The sequence below is a fragment of the Egretta garzetta genome, unplaced genomic scaffold (assembly GCF_000687185.1).
Source record: "Egretta garzetta isolate BGI_Z169 unplaced genomic scaffold, ASM68718v1 scaffold424, whole genome shotgun sequence".
NCBI classification, from domain to species: Eukaryota; Metazoa; Chordata; class Aves; order Pelecaniformes; family Ardeidae; genus Egretta; species Egretta garzetta.
The window spans coordinates 2,430,763-2,448,858 of NW_009259489.1; the positions used below are offsets into that span (position 1 = coordinate 2,430,763).

Below are 18,096 nucleotides of genomic sequence, written 5' to 3' on the forward strand. Positions count from 1 at the left end.
CTTGGAAAAGAAACAAGCTTATAAAAACAGTGGTACAGACTTTTCAGGGGAAAAAGATGTTTCTTTTAGTGTCTGAAATTTTTCTGATTGCCCAGGGTACTAATTGTGAGTGATCATCTTAACCTTATTTTTTTACAATATTGTATCCTCTAGTATCATGGCCTGACTATAGTTGACTCCTGATACTTAATTGGTTGGAGGAGTACTTCTGTTCCATGAGTTGCGAGGTGTGAATGAGAGCCTGCCTTTTATCACTGATCAGTGTGTTCTGTGTTGCCCTTAAAATAATTTAGAAATTCTTTAAAATGATCTGTTGGTTTTGAGGATGAGCTTCCGTATTCACACTTAAAGACCTAAGTTTTTTTCTGAATTTTACTCCTTTCTTCTGAAATTTCTCACACAGCAACAGTGATGAGTTAAAATGAATACTTGAACTAGAGAAGAGTTGGGATTCACATGGGGTGAATTGAAAGATGACTTTGTATTCTAGTTGAACAGTAACACATTACTTAAAAGGATGGATAATAGAAAATTTAATAATAGCTATTAATAGATATTGCTAGGGAAAAGTTATACAAATTTTTCACTGGAACTGCGAGTTAATTACTTTTTAAGTGACAGCAGATGAGAATGACCGTTGTCTTATAACCTGGTAGCAACATGATTGAGCCACCAATGCTGCAGGGTGCTACAGCAGCAGATGCTCTTCAGTCTGTCAAATCAGGTATTTCTAGTAAAGGGAGAAGTGCTAGTGTCACTGCACATGGACTTGAGAGATTTCTTCTACACCTTTCTCCCACGTGTTTCTGATCACCCACAAAAGATTAGTTCTAACTGGAGCAGTTGCAGGAAGGGCTACCACAGTGATGTCAGGAATAGTGAGTCAATTTTACAAGAGGAGCTGAAGTTGTTTTGACAAATAAAATGAAGGCTGAGGTGATACAAAATTGCTGCCCACAAAAATAGGGGAGTTGGGCCTAGCACCCAACTGTAGGGCCTGTAGCGATAGGACAAGGGGTAATGGTTTTAAACTAAAAGAGGGGAGATTCATACTAGATACAAGGAAGAATTTTTTTATGATGAGGGTGGTGAAACACTGGGAACAGGTTGCCCAGAGAGGTGGTGGGTGCCCCATCCCTGTAAACATTCAAGGCCAGGTTGGATGGGGCTCTGAGCAACCTGATTGAGTTGAAGATGTCCCTGCTCATTGCAGGGGGGTTGGATGAGGTGACCTCTAAAGGTCCCTTCCGACCCAAAGCACTCTGTCATTCTATGAAAAATACTACTGGGAATAAATATTAGTCAAGAGCAGTGCATGTTGCTGTTCAGTACTGGCACAAGAACAAATAGTATTATCTGATTGTGAATATATTGGAAATACGGAAGATGTTTTCTGGCAGTTAGGATGGAGTGTCTGGAACAGACTTCTAATGGGAGTAACAAACACAGAGTTTTATGGAAGCTTTTTGGTTTGTTTTTGTTTTTAAAAAAGGAGAATAAAACCAACAATAACAACATGGAAATTGTTTTAAGAACTCAGTTTATGAAAGCAGTTAATTTCAGATTTGTCTGAAAGCATTCCATGGTGGTGGAAAGCTGGATTTGATGGCCCTCATTTCTATATTCCATGTTTGGCTATTTTTCTATTAATTTTGTCATCTATCCATTTAGTACTTGTGTTCATAGTTCTTCCAGAGGCTTTCTGTTTTAACCCATCATATCTTTATTACCAACATGTGGATTTACAGGTGATATATTTCTGCCCTAGAACTAGTGAGAAACCTAAGTTCCTGCTTAATTTCTTCACTTAGTATGAATGAGACAACAAAGACTGTAAACACTGTTATGTGAATTATGTCAGGAGAGATTAGATTATTTACTTGAGTTAATGCAAGAAGTTTTGGCATAGCAGGAAATTGAACTCGGACCTCCTCTGTTCTAGTTCTTTGTCCAACTGCAAAATGTTTCTCTCCTCTAATATTCTCACATTAAAGTTCTGCAAGTTTCTTTCACTGTGTTGACCAGCGGGAGACCTACCAAGGATGCAGCAAATTACTAGTACAGATTAGATAGCAACTTGTAAAATTAAGAATTAAACCACTCTTACATTTTTAAGAAAAAATGCTGAATTTTTCCCAAGAGCAATGATACTGTTTTGAATTATCACACATACATAATATCTCACATGAAGTTTTAACATAAATGGTTTAAATTTTTCTTTTTCATTAGGGACTACTATGTAGCTAGGACATCTGCCTGAGAACCATACAACAATATTAATTTCCCATTGCTGTTGCACCTGAAAACTGAATATAGTGGTGTTGTACCCCTAAAACAGAACAGGTAGCTGGCAGCATCTGTAATGTATGCTTGTAGGGCTAAGATTCAGTTGTCAGACAGGTCCTTTATCAGGCAGACACCACTGCAGCTGAATGAAATACTGAGCTGCTATAGCTGGATTAGCCGATACTTTTGAAGAAGGCCTATTTATGTCTCTATGCAGTCTTTATACATAGTCTGCAGACTTAAGTTTGGGAACATCTTTTTTTTAAAGAAAAAATACATGTATAAGTTTGAATTTTACAGTTCACTGACAAAGCAAATATTCTTAGTTGTGGTAGAAGTTTGAATGACATTGCCTTAATTTGGCAAAAAAAACCCCAATGAAACAAACAAACAACAAAAAATACCCCACTACATTTTGTTGCTATGGTATATTTTTTTACAATGAGAAATTCCTTTGAAAATGCCCAAGTGCAGGATACACTGCCTGACCAATCAACATCATCCCTCTTATATGAAAAAACTGGAAGGTTCAAAAAAATCAGTCCTTTTGTTTTGAAAACTAGCCTCTAATTTACTCCAAACATGCCATCATTATGTCATTTACTGTTCTGGTCACAGTTAGTAACTTAATATGGAAGCAGAGTAATAGAACAGCGTAACATTTCATTTTGGTGTCACCCTGGACTGAAACATATAAATTATACATTATTGATTGTAAGATTTATGGTATTTACTTAATGACTTACTGAGCCTTTCAGGCTAATAGTTGATATAAAAAAAATGCATTCAGTAAATATACAGTATGGTAGAAGAAATTTTTGAAATAGATGTTACAAGAATTGATTCACAGATTTTCTGTCTATCAATCTTACATGGGAAGAAGTGTAATATACAGTGTTTCCTTCATGTTTAATTGAGCCGTGAAATCCCTACCAACAGCTAATGATGCAAGTGCTAAAAGCATACATGCTATAAAAAAAGGGCTAGGACAAATTTATGAAGTAAAATCCAGTAAGTCTATTTGGTATAAAAGGCAGCACTGTGGATTAAGCTGTGCTGCAAGCTGTGCTAGAGGCTGGTGAACCATTTTAGGGAGGTATCTCTGCACTGCCTACTATGTTTTGTCTTTGTGGGTATTTGTGGTTAACCTTTGTCCGAAACTGGGTACTGAGTAAGACAGATCTTTGGTTTAAATCATTGCAGATACCTTTCTGGTTTAGTATAGTAATATTTAAACATGTATGATAAATAAAACCAAAGAAACCCATTTCTGGCTATTCATTACAGATACAGTTTTATGCCTTGAATAAACAACCATAATGAAAAAACATACTAGCAAGTATTTTAAAAGATGTATTGTTTACTAGGTCTTGTATTTTTGCTTGGTAGACATCCCTTTTAAATGACTTAATATCTCTAATACAGAAACTGGACTACGTTTCATCAGAATGGTAAGGTAGATTGCAAATCTTTGTAAAATTTAGAATTACTTTAATCCATTATCTGAGAGAAACTATCAGAGATACATTTTTTGAGCAGGTAGAGAACTTGGATGTGGCCCTAATTCTTCTGCAGCTCTACAACCTGCATGACTTTGAATTCCCTCCAAAGTGAGGCAGCACATAAGATTGCCTGTTGCTATTTCTGAAGTATGGGCTGAATGGCTAACTGAATTGGGCACTTAAATCTCGTTTGGCTGAATGAAAGAGGATGGTTTGAGTTCACTTTAGTTGTGTCTTGTGTCACTTTTCTATGTCAAAAATATGACACAAATAAGCGCTACAATGTATATAAATACTTTAATTAGACATTTTTTCTCTTGTGAAAGACTCCAGAAACAATGTAACTCCTTGGTTGTCATTACAAGAGGATCAGTGCATGTAATTATCCCTGTTTCCACCACCTTTCATTTTTTCTCCCCAGTTCAGCTTTAATGATGGTTTTAACTGTAGTTTTCTAGATGCCATTAGCAAAACAACTTTTAGACTTTTTGGACTGAAGATAAGAAAATACCAATTTCAATTTCATTATGTATTGTCAGAGAATCAAGTAGTAGAGTAAAAGAGTGGTAGCGATGTTTCACACTGTGCACTATGTGACTTGTCACTTTGACAGTCATGATGAGTAATCCAATGCCATGGCTTTTTTCACTGCCATATAGAAAAAATGTCAGATATTAAAGATTATCTTCTCTTCTTTATGTGTTCAAATTTAACGTGTTACATTTAGTGTACTAGACTGTATCTAGCCATAATCGTAAAGTCTGTGGGTTTGTTCTCCTCATTATCCTGGAGTCATGTGATTTTTTTTTAATTTTTTTTTTTTTTTTTTTCCTCTTTCCATTTAGATGCAGAGCCTGAAAGGTGGTACAGAAGCCATAGCCCATTTGGACCAGTTAGAAGCTGATTATTATGATCTACAGCTTCAATTATATGAAGTGCAGTTCGAGATCTTGAAATGTGAAGAGTTGCTGCTGACAGCACAACTTGAAAGTATCAGAAGACTGATGTCAGGTGCTTTATGCATTTTAATTAAGATGTAATCTGTAAAAGATAATTCTTTTCCTAAGAGTCTGGTAAAGCCTTTGGGAATTAAATGAGAACAGATTCTTTACCATGTGAAGAGCTGGATCTTCTAACATGAGTACTGTTAAATTAAAATTTACACCTGTTCATAAGGCATATACATGTACATAACAAATTTTGGTCTGGTTCTCATTGTCTGTGTTTGGAAATAAGCATATAAGATACTATGTAAGTTTTGGAAAACTAAATTCAGGGAGGAGGAAATGTCTTAATTACTGGACTTGTCTCATTAAAAATCTGCATTGCTATTACTAATTTATTTGAAGTAATTGGATTTCAAAAGGTATTCCTGCAAATCAAGGGTCCTTCAGCTAAACTATGAAGCTGCTTGTATTACCATCTCACTGATTTAGAGCAGTGATGCAAACTTTATGTTTCCAGCACCTACTATACCTTGTGTACTTGCAAACTATGGAAATGGTACAGGTAAATCATACAGCATTTTTGAATCCAATTCTGTCCTTTGGACCTTTCTGTAGTTAATGTTTTTAGTCACACAAGCTCTGTTTTATTGTTTAGTGCATAGGGCTTGCATAGCAAATTTTGTTATGGATAGAAAAGTCACTTAAGAAGAGAGATTAGAAGCTGGATTGTATTGTGAGTTGCTTCTGGAAAAAGAGAAAACACGGATTCTTTTCACTGTTACTGTGAAACAATTGTAATTGCATGTATGGAAGATGAGGATTGAAAACTCTGTAAATGAACTTAAAGAAATGTAACTGCTTTGACTGGGTGCTTCTGTGGAAACCTAGTTAGTGCTTTAGAGTTAGATCATTTTTGTACTTGGGAAATCAGACATTTAATTTTGGTACTGAAGACACAGTGTGGTTTGCTTACCTGTGGACTGAAGGAAATCCCTCAAACAGAAGGCTGAGAAGGAATGTGTATCAAAATCCTTTCTCTTTGATGTAGTGATAGTAAAACCTAAGGGCCCTTGGAGATTAAGCCTGCTGTAAAAGCATTGTAGGTCATTATGACTTGCACTAATGTTTTCTTCAGAAATCACAAAAAAACCCACAACCTAACCGAAAATAAAACAAAACCCCCCGTGTGCTAAACAACCAACCCTCTCCTTCCCCAGGGCAACAAAACAGTTCACTGTTCTAGCTTCCATGGCTGTTTTAAATTTGTAAAGTGTTTTTTTAATGTAAAATCCAAAAGCTTGTTTTCTGGTTGTTGTTGGTTTTTTTTTTTTTTTTAATTATTGAAGACAGCTGTCTATGTTAGAAGGAATTAATGGGGTTTTTTTAATTCTCAGGTAATTTCCCATAGGACAGAAAATTAAAAATACAGTTCTTAAATATGTGGGAATTTTGTTCAAAGAATGATATTGCCTCCTTGGACTTTACCTAGGTGGAGGGAGTAGAAGAATTACTGTGAAGAATGTAACACATCTCTTTAAGACTGTTCAGCACCTAATCTGAATGAAAACATCTAAAACATAGCAGCCTTTGAATATGTGTTGTTTCCTATGCATTCCAAGAGAAAAGAATGGTCTTGCATCTTCTGTTATGCTTCCTTTTTAAAGTGGACTTACAGGCAGTAAAGTAATAGCCTTTTAATTGTGCACATCTGCATGATTTGAAATATATGTGTCTTTGTGTCTTGTAGTGGCAGTTGCTATTCTTTATTTTTTGATTGTATTGGGAGAGGTATTTCAGAGAGTTTTGGATTCTGTTTTGATTTGAGGGACATCAGCAGTACTGCTAATGAAGTCCTAAGAGGATTTTTTGAGAGTATGATTTGATTTGATTGCCAGTTGGTTGTAAGCTAGAAGAAAAACATTTTCTTTTGCAAATCCAGCACATTAGATCTGGAAAGTATCAAATGGTAATAGATTGTCATATTACAAACAACAGTAGTGATTTTCTACTGTCATTAACCAAATGCCTGCTCTGCCTAGGGATGGATGAAGAAAGAGTCAAGAGCTTATGGGTAACAATTAAGGGGCAGGCTAATATGGGTGACACTGTTGTGGGGGTTTACTGCAGGCCACCTGATCAGGATGAGGAAGTCAATGAGGCCTTCTACAGACAGCTGAAAGTAACCTGATGATCACAGGCCCTGGTTCTCATGGGGGGCTTCAACTACCTTGGTATCTGCTGGAAAGACAACACAGCTAGGCACACATAGGCCAGGAGGTTCCCACAGAGCATTGATGATAACTTTTTGACACAGGTGGTGGAGGTGCCAATGAGGAGAGGTGTGCTGCTGGGCCTTGTACTAACAATCACTGAAGGACGGGCTGGGCATGTGAAGATTGGGGGCAGCCTTGGCTGCAGTGACCATGAGATGGTGGAGTTCAGGATCCTGTGTGGAGGAAGCATGGCAATAAGTAAGATTACAACCCTGGACTTCAAGAGAGCTAACTTTGGCCTCTTCAAGGACCTACTTGGAGGAATCCCATGGGTTAGGGCTCTAGAAGGTAGGGGGATCCAAGAGAGATGGTTAATATTCAAGCATCACTTCCTCCAAGCTCAAGATCAACGCATCCCTATGAGTAAAAAATCAAGGAAAGGGGGCAGGAGACCTGCATGGATGAACAAGAAGCTTCTGGCAAAACTCAGATGGAAGAAGGAAGTTTATGGAATGTGAAAAGATGGACAGGCCACTTTGGTGGAATATGGGAACATTGTCAGAGTAGGCTATGGTCCAGTTGGAATTAAATCTGGCAAGTGATGTTAAGGGCAACAGGAAGGGCTTCTTCAAGTACATCGAAAGCAAAAGGAAGACTAGGGAAAATGTGGGCCCACTGCTGAATGAGGTGGGTGCCCTGGTGACAGAGGATACAGAAAAGGCAGAGTTAATGAATGTTTTCTTGGCTTCAGTCTTTAATTCTAAGGCTGGTCCTCAGAAATCCCAGACCCTGGAGATAGGAGAGAAGGTCTGGAGAAAGGAAGACTTTCCCTTGGTTGAGGAGGATTGTGTTTAGAGATCAAGTAGGCAAACTGCACACCCACAAATGCATGGGTTTCTTTACTTACATAACTTCTTTACTGTGAGGGTGACAGAGCACTGGAACAAGCTGCTCAGAGAGGTTGTAGAGTCTCATTCTCTGGAGATATTAAAAACCTGCCTGGATGTGATCCTGTGCAACCTGCTCTAGGTGAACCTGCTTTAGCAGGGGGGTTGGACTAGATGATCTCCAGAGGTCCCTTCCAACCCCAGCTATTCTGCGATTCTGTGAAATACCTGCACTGACATTCACAAAATGTGAATTTATTAGGTTAGAATTTTGAAGGGTCTTATCCTATCCGTACAAGCTATTCATACATCCTTGTAAGATGGTTTTGTGGTGGATGCATTACTGTCAACAGAGAATGTGATAGTAGGTTTCTGCTTTGGTTGGAGAGTGGATTGCATGAGTACAAATGGTGTGGATCTTATCTAAAAAGGAATAATTCTAATTGTTCTATTTTAAGTGGTTGAGCTGTTAGAAGTTTAAGCACTTACCAAATTTTTAGGTGTTTCAAAAGCTGTAGAAAATTCTTGGTATGTTTGATGGAGGTTGCTGGAGAGTTGCCAAGGTTTTTTGGTTTTTTTCAAACAGTAAAACATAAATTTGACGTTATATTTTAGAACTGGTAGATTTGACTGGTTTGCAGCCTAGCTATTGGATTTTCACTTGTAAACTGTCTTTAACTCTGCATGAAAGTGTTATAAAACAAAATTTGCATGTAAACTCTCTCATTTTATAAGTGCATGGCAAAATATAATTGTTAGCCATGACTCTTATTTTTACTCACTGATGTCTCAAAGTGGGTTCTAGTAACTTGGGAGTTTTACGTATGGATGAAACTTTGTGTTGTTTTTTTTTCTAACTGAGCACTGAAGTAAAGAATCTAGTAGGTCTGGTTTTATTAGGTTTTATTTTAAGGTTAACATAGTGCTGTGCTTTCTTTTCTGGTCCTGCCAGAATTTTGGTTGCAGCAGAGACTGTACATACAAGTAACATGAAGTGGCAACAGCTTTTAAAATGGACGGTGTACTGAAGAAAACCGTGCCCCTCTCCCCAAATAATCTACTAGCAGAAGTAGGAGGAAGTTGAGGAGGAGTGGTCTTGGTTGAAAGTAGTTGTTGAAGTTGAAATGAGAAGTTTTGGTGGTGTTAAAGAGCAGACACTTGACAGTCATGCCAGCTGTATTGGCCTGTTTCACCCAGCAGTATTGCATATCCCTCTTGGTGTATTACAAAAATATCCTACTTGGTATGCTAGTGAAACAAGGAACGAGAGTCCTTTGCTGCTGGTTCATCCCAGCATTCTGCAAGGATTTTTAATCATCACTCTTAAGAGATGAGCTCAATGTTATACTGAATGCTTCACTCAGGAGGCTAAAACTCATGAGTGTTGATAAAACTGTTACTAATGACCTCCTTTTCAGGCCTGTAGTGCTTTGAAGGATTGCCTTGAAGTTACCCTCCCCCTGCTGCCTCTGAGCAGAAGCAGTGACTGGGAGGTCAAAAACCTCCTAAGAGAGGATTTTTGGTGTTTTGTTGCCTGATTCCCCTTTTATGAAATTAATAGCGGAAGAATCTCATGCCAAAGACTTCAGACAGAGTCTGTATATACTGAACTTCGTAGTGAAGACCAGAAGATATTACTGCACATTGTGAGTCACTTATATTAGTTAAGAGACCCAAAGACATGGGTGGACATTGTGATCAAGTTAGGCTACAGACACAAGCGTACATTTACAGCTGCATTTGTTTTTTAATGCTGTGAGCTTATCTGAATACCAGGCTGTGCTTCATCGGTATTGATTTCTGTTCTTCATATAAACCTTAAAGCCCTGCAGTGCTTTGCTCTTCAGTGCTTTTCCTCTGACCTTTCGATTTTTAATACTCCTCTGAAAGAACTATAGCATTTCTTCTGCATTAAATCCCACAACTTGGGTGTGTGTGTGTTGTTGAACAAAACAAAATGTTAATCAAATACAAACTATTGATTTGACTTTTTCATTGCTGATGTTTTTAAAACAGAGAAGAGAGATGAAGTGGTATATTATGACACTTATGAAAGTATGGAAGCCATGCTTGAAAAAGAGGATATGGCAACATCTATACACTTGCAAAAAGAGGAGCTGCAAAAGTTACAACAAAAAATCCGCCAGCTGGAAGCAAGGCGTGGACGTATTTCAGCCAAGAAAGCCTACCTCAGAAATAAGAAGGTATTATTAACTTGCATATGTCTAGCATAATTAGCAAATTTAATAAAACTTTGAAAGGTTTCACTTCAGATACAACTTCTAAGTCTCCCAGAACTTTCATAGATTATATTAACTACTTACTAAAAGTTGTTTTGCAGAGTAACAAATACACTAGCATGTATTATTAAACTGATATATTTAAGATGCAGTTTTCCTTTTAGCTTTAAAGGAACCTTTAGTCACTTTGAAGTCAACAAATAAGCTTATTTCTATTAACTAATCAGAATACTTTCATGTGGAAAGTACATGCTAGAATGCCTGTTTTTACAGAGACTAATTTCATATATATTTGTGGAAGAGTATTTTCGAGGGTGTTTTCTCACTAATGAATTCTATTTTCATTCTCTTACCTCATCCTTTTAAAGTTTTGTCGTGTGTCATTGATACTCTGTATTCAGCAGACATATATGAAATCTGGTATATATTCTTAATTTGTAAAACTAGGTGTGCTATTTAGGGTCACATTCCTTTGTCTGTTACGTGACTGGTATGTTGTGGGGAAAAGAGTTATAATATAGCTAGTGTTTTGAAATCGTGTATCAAGTGTATGTAAATATTTTCATTCCTTTTTTCCAGAATGACTTGTTTATGGTTCCCTAGCAGTTTGCAGTTACATGAATATGCATTATTAATGAGCAAGATAGCTTAATGAGTAGAATAGATCAAAGTTCTGAGAGAGCATTGTAATACTCTTTATAAAATAGGTTTCCACCCCATACTATACGGCTATGCAGAAGTCTCAGTTGAGACCTCATTTCAGACTGGGATCAGGGGTTGGTGTGGTTTTCTGTTCTCAGTCGTGTCCCTTGATGTGGGAGATGACCCCTTTATATAAACAGTTCTAGCAGATTGAGGATAAAGCCTTCAGGTCTTGTCTCCCCTTCATAATTAACATATCTATCTCCCTACCTGAATCTGAAGCATAATAGTAGTTGGTAGATTTTATATTTTGGATTTTTTATATTTCTTCAGTCACTTCCTGTCTCTGATTAATGCAATATGGAGAAGACAGCAAACAAATTATTACAAAAGAAATGTCTCTTCTTAGCTGGTTATGGGAAGCAGTTTTTCTCAGAGTCATTGATTTTGTTTTATGTTGAGTTTGTAAAAACAAAAACTATCAACAAGTGGGGCTTTTTCGTACTTCAAGGAATAGATCATATTTGTCGTGTTACGGTAATTAATATAGGCTACGTTATAATAGTTAAGCTATTTTGTCCTCAGTGTGAAAAGACACTGCTAGTATCTTACAGAGTACAGAAACCTGTTTAAAAGTGCCAGCCTGGTTGCTGTTCCTTACTTAAATTATGGGAGTTAAAAAGTCAAGAAGCAACCCTGAAGCAGGAGTAATTTTTTAGCATGCCACCTTACCTGTATAATGAACTAATCACCTTCAGTTGGCTCATTTGTTTCAAGGTTATGCTATGATAAAGTACCTTGTTTAAGCGAAAGGAATTAGTTCTAGTTGCAGCGTGCCTACTTATGCACCGAGGCATGATGCAGAGCGGTATGTGGTAGTACTGCTCAGCTGGGAGTAATACAGTCGTGTTTGCTCTACATTGTGCTGGAAGAATGTGGCTGTACTGCTTTCAGGACCTGAGGTAATTTCTCCACGTGGAACTTCACTGCTGGATATATCAGCATGGACATCACTGTGCACTGGGAACTAGTTCCAGCTCTCTGCTGATTTCATTGCTTGGCGTGGCATTATCTGGAGTTGAGTGCTGCAGTGAGATACTTAGTTTTTAGCTTCTAAAGAAATCACAGATTAGAATAATGTGTATTTAAACTTGCAGGGGGAAATAAATTATTTTTATGTGAGCAAAAAGAACAGGTAGAATCAGTTGTTGTGTGCCTTTTCGTGGCACTTGAGCAGAAAATAACATAGCCATTTTGATGGATATTTATGCTAGAGGTGTTTACTGTAGCTGCTCTTACTACTGCTGAATAACACAGAGACCTACTAAGCTTAATAGTAATTACCTGAAAATCAAGAATCTTGTGGCTTTGATTCAAACGTAAACAAGCTTTGTATCTTGATTGACCATTCTAGTGATATTGCAAAATATTGTTAATGAACACTATTTGTAGCACTTGATGTGAGTAGTTGTACTTTATAGAACTGGGAGGAAAAAAAGGGTTCTTGCTCTGAAGAGTTTGCAATCCAAGTTAAGCACGCAGAACAAAGATGCAGATGGCACGCAAAAGCAGACTCTAGATGGTGAGAATGAGCGCAGTGATGACTGAATGCTAAGCGGAGAAAAGAACGAGTTTTTGAGGGTGCATTGAGGAAGTACACACTATGTGGCAAATATTTTTCTCAGTCTCCGTCTCTTTCAATTAAGAAAAATACATTGTTGAACTGAGATGAGAGCCTGCTTAATGCTTTCCAGATTGTATTCCTGACCATGCTTGTTTCAACAAAGTGTCTTAAAACAGAACTGTAAACAAGAGTCCTGGTTTGGATTGGGTTAATGAGGTTTGGGGGGGGTGGGGGGTGGTGTTCTTAATTTTTTTTTACCTTATTAGTTCTGTAGTTGAAAACAAAAAGCAAGCTGTGCATTAAGTGGTGTATTTCACAGTCTTGTGATATATTTAGAAATTACAGTCCTTGGTCATTACTAGGTTTTTGGCAACTGAAGATTCTCTTAGGAGAATGCTTCCTTTCTAGCAGCAGATATCATTATTAAGAAAACAATAGGAAAAGATTCTCTATCATCAGGGGTTTTTTTTTTTTGAAGGATGTCATTTCATCATCTGGGTATTTGAAAATCTTTTCTGTTGAGGAGGTAATGCACTGAAAGGTAACCAAATACTCTGTGTAGAATAAGACTGTGTGTAACATAAATACAAACTTCTGTGACTATAGTCTCTATTAATTTTGTTTTTCAGAAATTCCTTCCCTTTTTTTTTGCAGTCAATGCTTTTATTTTTTAATGATATTGTCAAGTAATTGTACCAAACCTTAATCTAGTAACATTTGCTAAAGGTTTGTTAGAAACCTCATTCTGTTGTGATGCTGAATAACTGAGCCAGCATTTTTTTAATTTATGGTTTTACAGAGGTTGATGTTTTTTCACTGTACTACCATGAGTATAGACTCTTCATTCTCATATTTTTTTATACAAACCTATTTGCATTTATTAAGCAATCATTTCTTAATGTTCCTTTGTATTGATGACAGGGAGTTAGTTACTCAAAAATAAGATTTTAATAGCAGTCTCATTATTTTTCTTCTTCCTTGAAAGCTAGTTATGGATTTTTCATGCAGGATATCACTGTTGTTATCCCAGTCTACCCCCTGCTGGCTGTACGGCAGTATTAATTAGGTTATCATATGGAACAAGGAGCGGTTTTGTTAGGAAGCTAGATTTCTAGCAAAGAGTCAAGGTAAAAAAGATGGTGTAGAAGGAGTCTAGGAAAATATCTTTGGAAAAATAGAGGTGTGAGGAAATTTGATTATTTTACATCAAGGAAGAATATTCCTCATCGTGAGCAGACTGGGAGAAGCAACTGGTTGGTGAAGCTGTTTGGGTTACGTTCATAATGTGTGCTTTGACCCAGGAAGCTTCCTTCCTCACATGCTGTTTTGTGTCCATTTAATAGGACATCTTTACTACTTTGCAAACTCACAGTTTAAAGCAGAGCTGGTGCCAAAACAGGTGTTACATAGATGCAGTGACAGCTGGCATATGGTTACTTGGTATGCTTTCTTGTTGTTGTTACTATTATTACCACATAAGGGCATAACTACATGGGACACTTACAGTGAAATGCAGTTTCTGCACATACCGAGCTTCCTAAATGAGAAGCTAACCTTTTAATTGAGATGCTTTTCAATCTGAAAGCAAGGGTCACTGGAACTAGTTAAATATAATACTAACGCAGATCTCTTTTATGTATGTTACATGTTACTAGTCTTAAACATAGTAGCTTATCCTGTGATGAGGGTTGAAATGGTTCCTCAGCTCTCCCTTTTTGTCTCTTTAATAGAAGTACAATTTGATACTGTGAAATCAGTCAGCTGATTAAAAGAGAAATGGGCCTTACTTCTTGATACTCTCTTTAACTCCATACAGTTGATCAACATCTTCCTTGAAGTGTGGCTGTCAGTGGGCATAATGCTCCTGCTTTCTCAGTGCTGAGAAGGAAGGACTGCTTCACAGCTACAGCAGGCTGTGCTCCTGCTCATATACCCAACCATGATGTTTTCTTTTTTTGCCAGAGTTTGTTGGTTTATGTTCAACTTGTCATATGCCAAAATCAACCAGCTCCTTTTTTTTTTTAATGCTGACACCTGGCTGTTTTTTTTTTTTTTTCTTCATCCTGTCTTTGTAGTCACTTAATCTTGTCTACAGGTAGAACCCTGCATTTGTCTCTGAGAGTGCAAACTTCCTTGTTTTTTTTCACACCATGTCTGTAATTAGTTAAGATGATTCAGATTTCTAATCCTATGGTGACACATGTTTTCAGCCCATCCTAGTCTTTTTTATTATTTCAAGTCATAGGGATCTAATTACATTACAGTAGGTTGTTTATTAGGACAAAGTCAGCACCAAATATGTTTTGGTCTGGTTTATGGCTTATCCTCTTTACATGCTTGAAATGCCTTTCATTATTGCTCTTAATCAGGAAGATTTAAATACTGATGCTAAAGAGAAAATGTTTCATAAAAGTGTGCCCCCCAAGTATTTGAGACATGTCAAAAACCCCAAACCAAACCTGAAATACTTTTCTCCTTATTTTATAATACTTTTTTATATCTCGTAACACACATTCCTCTTTATTTTAGAAGACCTTAAATTGAACTTAACACATAAATAGAGAATAAACTATAGAGGTAAATGAGTAGTAGTATTACAAAAAGTCTTTCAGATTCTCTAATAATATTCTGAAGCTATTGCTGTGTCTTTGAAATGCAGAAATGAGGTAGTTTGTACTTTTGCAGTTACAAATTAAATGGATTAACGTTTCCAGCTGTATTAATTAAACTCTTTTCATCAGGGAAGAAAACTCCCCAAACAAATAAACATAAAACCCAGCAGTGTTTAGCTGTATATATACACACCTCTGATGAAGCTGGGACAGTGTTTCCACTTACTCTCTTGTTGGAGTGTTACCTGTATATGGTAGCAGCATTGAGGGTCATACTGTTTAGAAACATTCAACTACACATCCAATTCAGTTCTAGTTCTGTGTGGTGCTTGTACCGGGCCTAATTTCTTTTCTCATACTGTCTCATTTCTGGCCCTCAGTATTGTCTTATGAACTTGTCTGTCTTGTCGCTACTCTGAATTCCTGCACGTGCCTTTTCTTTGTAACTGATACTTAATTTAAGTTATATTATCTACCCGAAGTTTGAGTGTCATCCTGGTTTTTGTTGTCTGTTGTAACATGGTCTGGGTTTTCGGGTTTTTTTTTTAACTTGTTCTTATTTGCAGCCAGTGTAATAAATGCTTGTTTTTAAGCCAGACGTTACAGATGTGAATTCAATATAATAATGAATCTGCTTGTCCATGCATAAAACTGTAACAACTTTATTAATGTTTGTGCTTGCAGATTGTACATACAAAAGATGACCTGACGGTTGTAAATGGGAAGCTGCCTAGTTGCATAAAGAAATATGTAGTGTATTTGAGAGTTAGTTACTATCCATGTGTATACATTGAGTTACATCAGGGTTTTATGAAGTATTTGACAAACTGCTGTTTGCTGCCACTTTTGTACTGGAACAGACTTTTCAAGTAGCTATTACTTGTATGTATTCCTTTGACAGTTGAAAGTAGTAAGTGTGGGTTTATCTGGCTTGGTTTTGTTTCCAGTTTGTGGTTTTATTTTAAGATAAATTAGCTTGGCTAAATCAGCTTGTCTGAGATAGGCTTTGTAATGTTTATTTTTCTAATTCTTAGTACTTTTTGCTAAATATGACATTAGACCCTGTAAATCAATATTTGAAATTCATATTTCATAGATAACATTTTATGTCTCTACAGGAGATCTGTATCGCAAAGCATAACGAAAAGATCCAGCAGCATCACCAGAGTGAGGAGGAATACAAAATGCACCATGCTGTTCAGCTAGTAAGTCTGAGTTTTCTGCTGCATAGCTTAGCCTTTAGTTAATAGGTTGCATTCCTCATTATACATTAATGAGGAGAGTATTCAGTGTGATAGCTGTTTTAAAAAGATGGTGTATGTCCCTGACCTTCGCACCATGGATTTCTGTATCATATTATGCTGGTAACATGGAGTATATAGCTGTGTTAGGATGACATTGAACACAAGCAAGTAAAACAGTTCTAAGGGATTACTGCTAGCGTTAGGCTGCATGCAATTTGTTATCATCCACACATAGATGATTCCAGACACCTCTGAGTACAGCATCAGATATGCTGAAATGAGTAAGGAAACCATACACATCTATTCTTGAATCTTAGTAAGCTTGTTTGTTATTTCTCTTCTTTCTGCAAAAGAGATCGCTTGAATTGTGTTGTATAAAGATGTAGTTCCAGCACAGTCTTACGCAGATAATAGCCTAGCTAGACTGACTCTGTTGCTGAACATAATAGACCTGATATTAAAGAATATTCAAATTCTGGGATAGGTCTTGGGAGCTGATACAGTATCAATATTTAATAAAGATCACTGACAAAGATGCATTGAAATCCAAGTCTCTTTAATTCAGGCTTCAATTAGATTAGCGAAAGTGATTCTGTTTCATCCTTATACATTTTTAACATTGATACATTTGTCCAGGAAGTCAGCTGCATAATTTATTTTATGAAAAGGCTACTTGTGAAAAACAGTATGTATTGGCATACTCTTTCAGTAACTTAGAAAAATATTTTTTTTTTTAGTTCTTACAGTAGGCAAAGGAATTTGCTGTGTGGATTGTAGTCCATTTATCACTCCTAAAAATAAGACTTGAGAAAGCTGAAGGACTTTCTTGTCTCAAACACTTCCAGGGCTTTTTCATTCTTTATTTAATAGAGTTGCCTGCTTGCATTATATGAGGAACCTTATGCTGATTTTTTTTGGTCTTTTTTTTTCTGTTAATACTGTGACTGAAAATACGTTTTTAGTCACTGGTTTTCATGAAGAATTTTGAAAAGATAAACTCAAGGGCATCGAAACCTGAAACCAAATAAGAATTGCATTTTCACTATTCTTATTTAAAAATAAAACAAAAAAACCCAGACCAAAACAAACAAAAAAACCCCTTGAGTTTGAGGCTGCTTCAGGAAAAGTTTGACCTGATTGCGTATGTAACGTGCAGCGGTGGTGGTAGAACTATCCTTTTCTTCTTCCCATGATCTTTTCTTTATGCTTCCTTTTTAATTTTGCCCCATTGCTCTGTTACTTTCTTTTTACCACATACTTATATTCCTTTTCACCTTTTCCTGTTTCCTGCCCTTAGTATTTTTCAGACAAGTTCTCCTCTTCCTCCTCCTAATGCATCTATACTTGCCTCCTTCCAAATCACAGGCGTTCGCTCTTTATGAAGGACACCAGGCCACTAGCTGACTTCTGAAAATGGCAAGCAGACAGACACTGCTTTTGTGTTGACTGAATGACAATAAAAGTTCACAAAAGCGATTAGAATATTTAATTGTGATGATGAAGATGAGTGTTTAGAAGTAATACTTAATGCTCCGAGTCTTTTAAGAATTAAAGCTGCTGTTTCTGCTCAGGGCTTTTTCTTTATAGTCACCTGTTCTATCGCTTTTCCTGGTAACTTCTGAACTTGCGTACAATGACTTTTGCCATCTGATAACTAGCATCCACTTTCAATAAATTTGACTGAAAAGCAGTGTTGTGTTTCAAAGATGTAGTAACTTTGCTGAAGTTTTGTGAAAATGGATGCTAGTTAAAGGGGGTGGATACAAATGTGTGTTTTCGCTGAGGTAAGATCCACAGACAAGAAGAAATAAAACTGTCTTAGCTACAAGGAAGAGTGTCAAACGTTTATTGAAGGAAGAATACAGAAAATCAAGCTGAATTAAATAATGAGAGCTTAAA

At 36.8% G+C, this 18,096-nt stretch overlaps 1 protein-coding gene across 1 annotated transcript in view; it reads left to right on the forward strand.

Moving 5' to 3' along the window:
- The window catches only part of JMY (junction mediating and regulatory protein, p53 cofactor), a gene marked incomplete at its 5' end in the record, with an annotated part of 66,572 nt that overhangs the window by 36,640 nt on the left and 11,836 nt on the right, over positions 1-18,096 (forward strand). Inside the window, 3 exon segments of the mRNA XM_009637249.2 lie at positions 4,634-4,799; positions 9,852-10,039; positions 16,072-16,158. Of these exon segments, the coding sequence (XP_009635544.2) occupies positions 4,634-4,799; positions 9,852-10,039; positions 16,072-16,158 (441 nt within the window).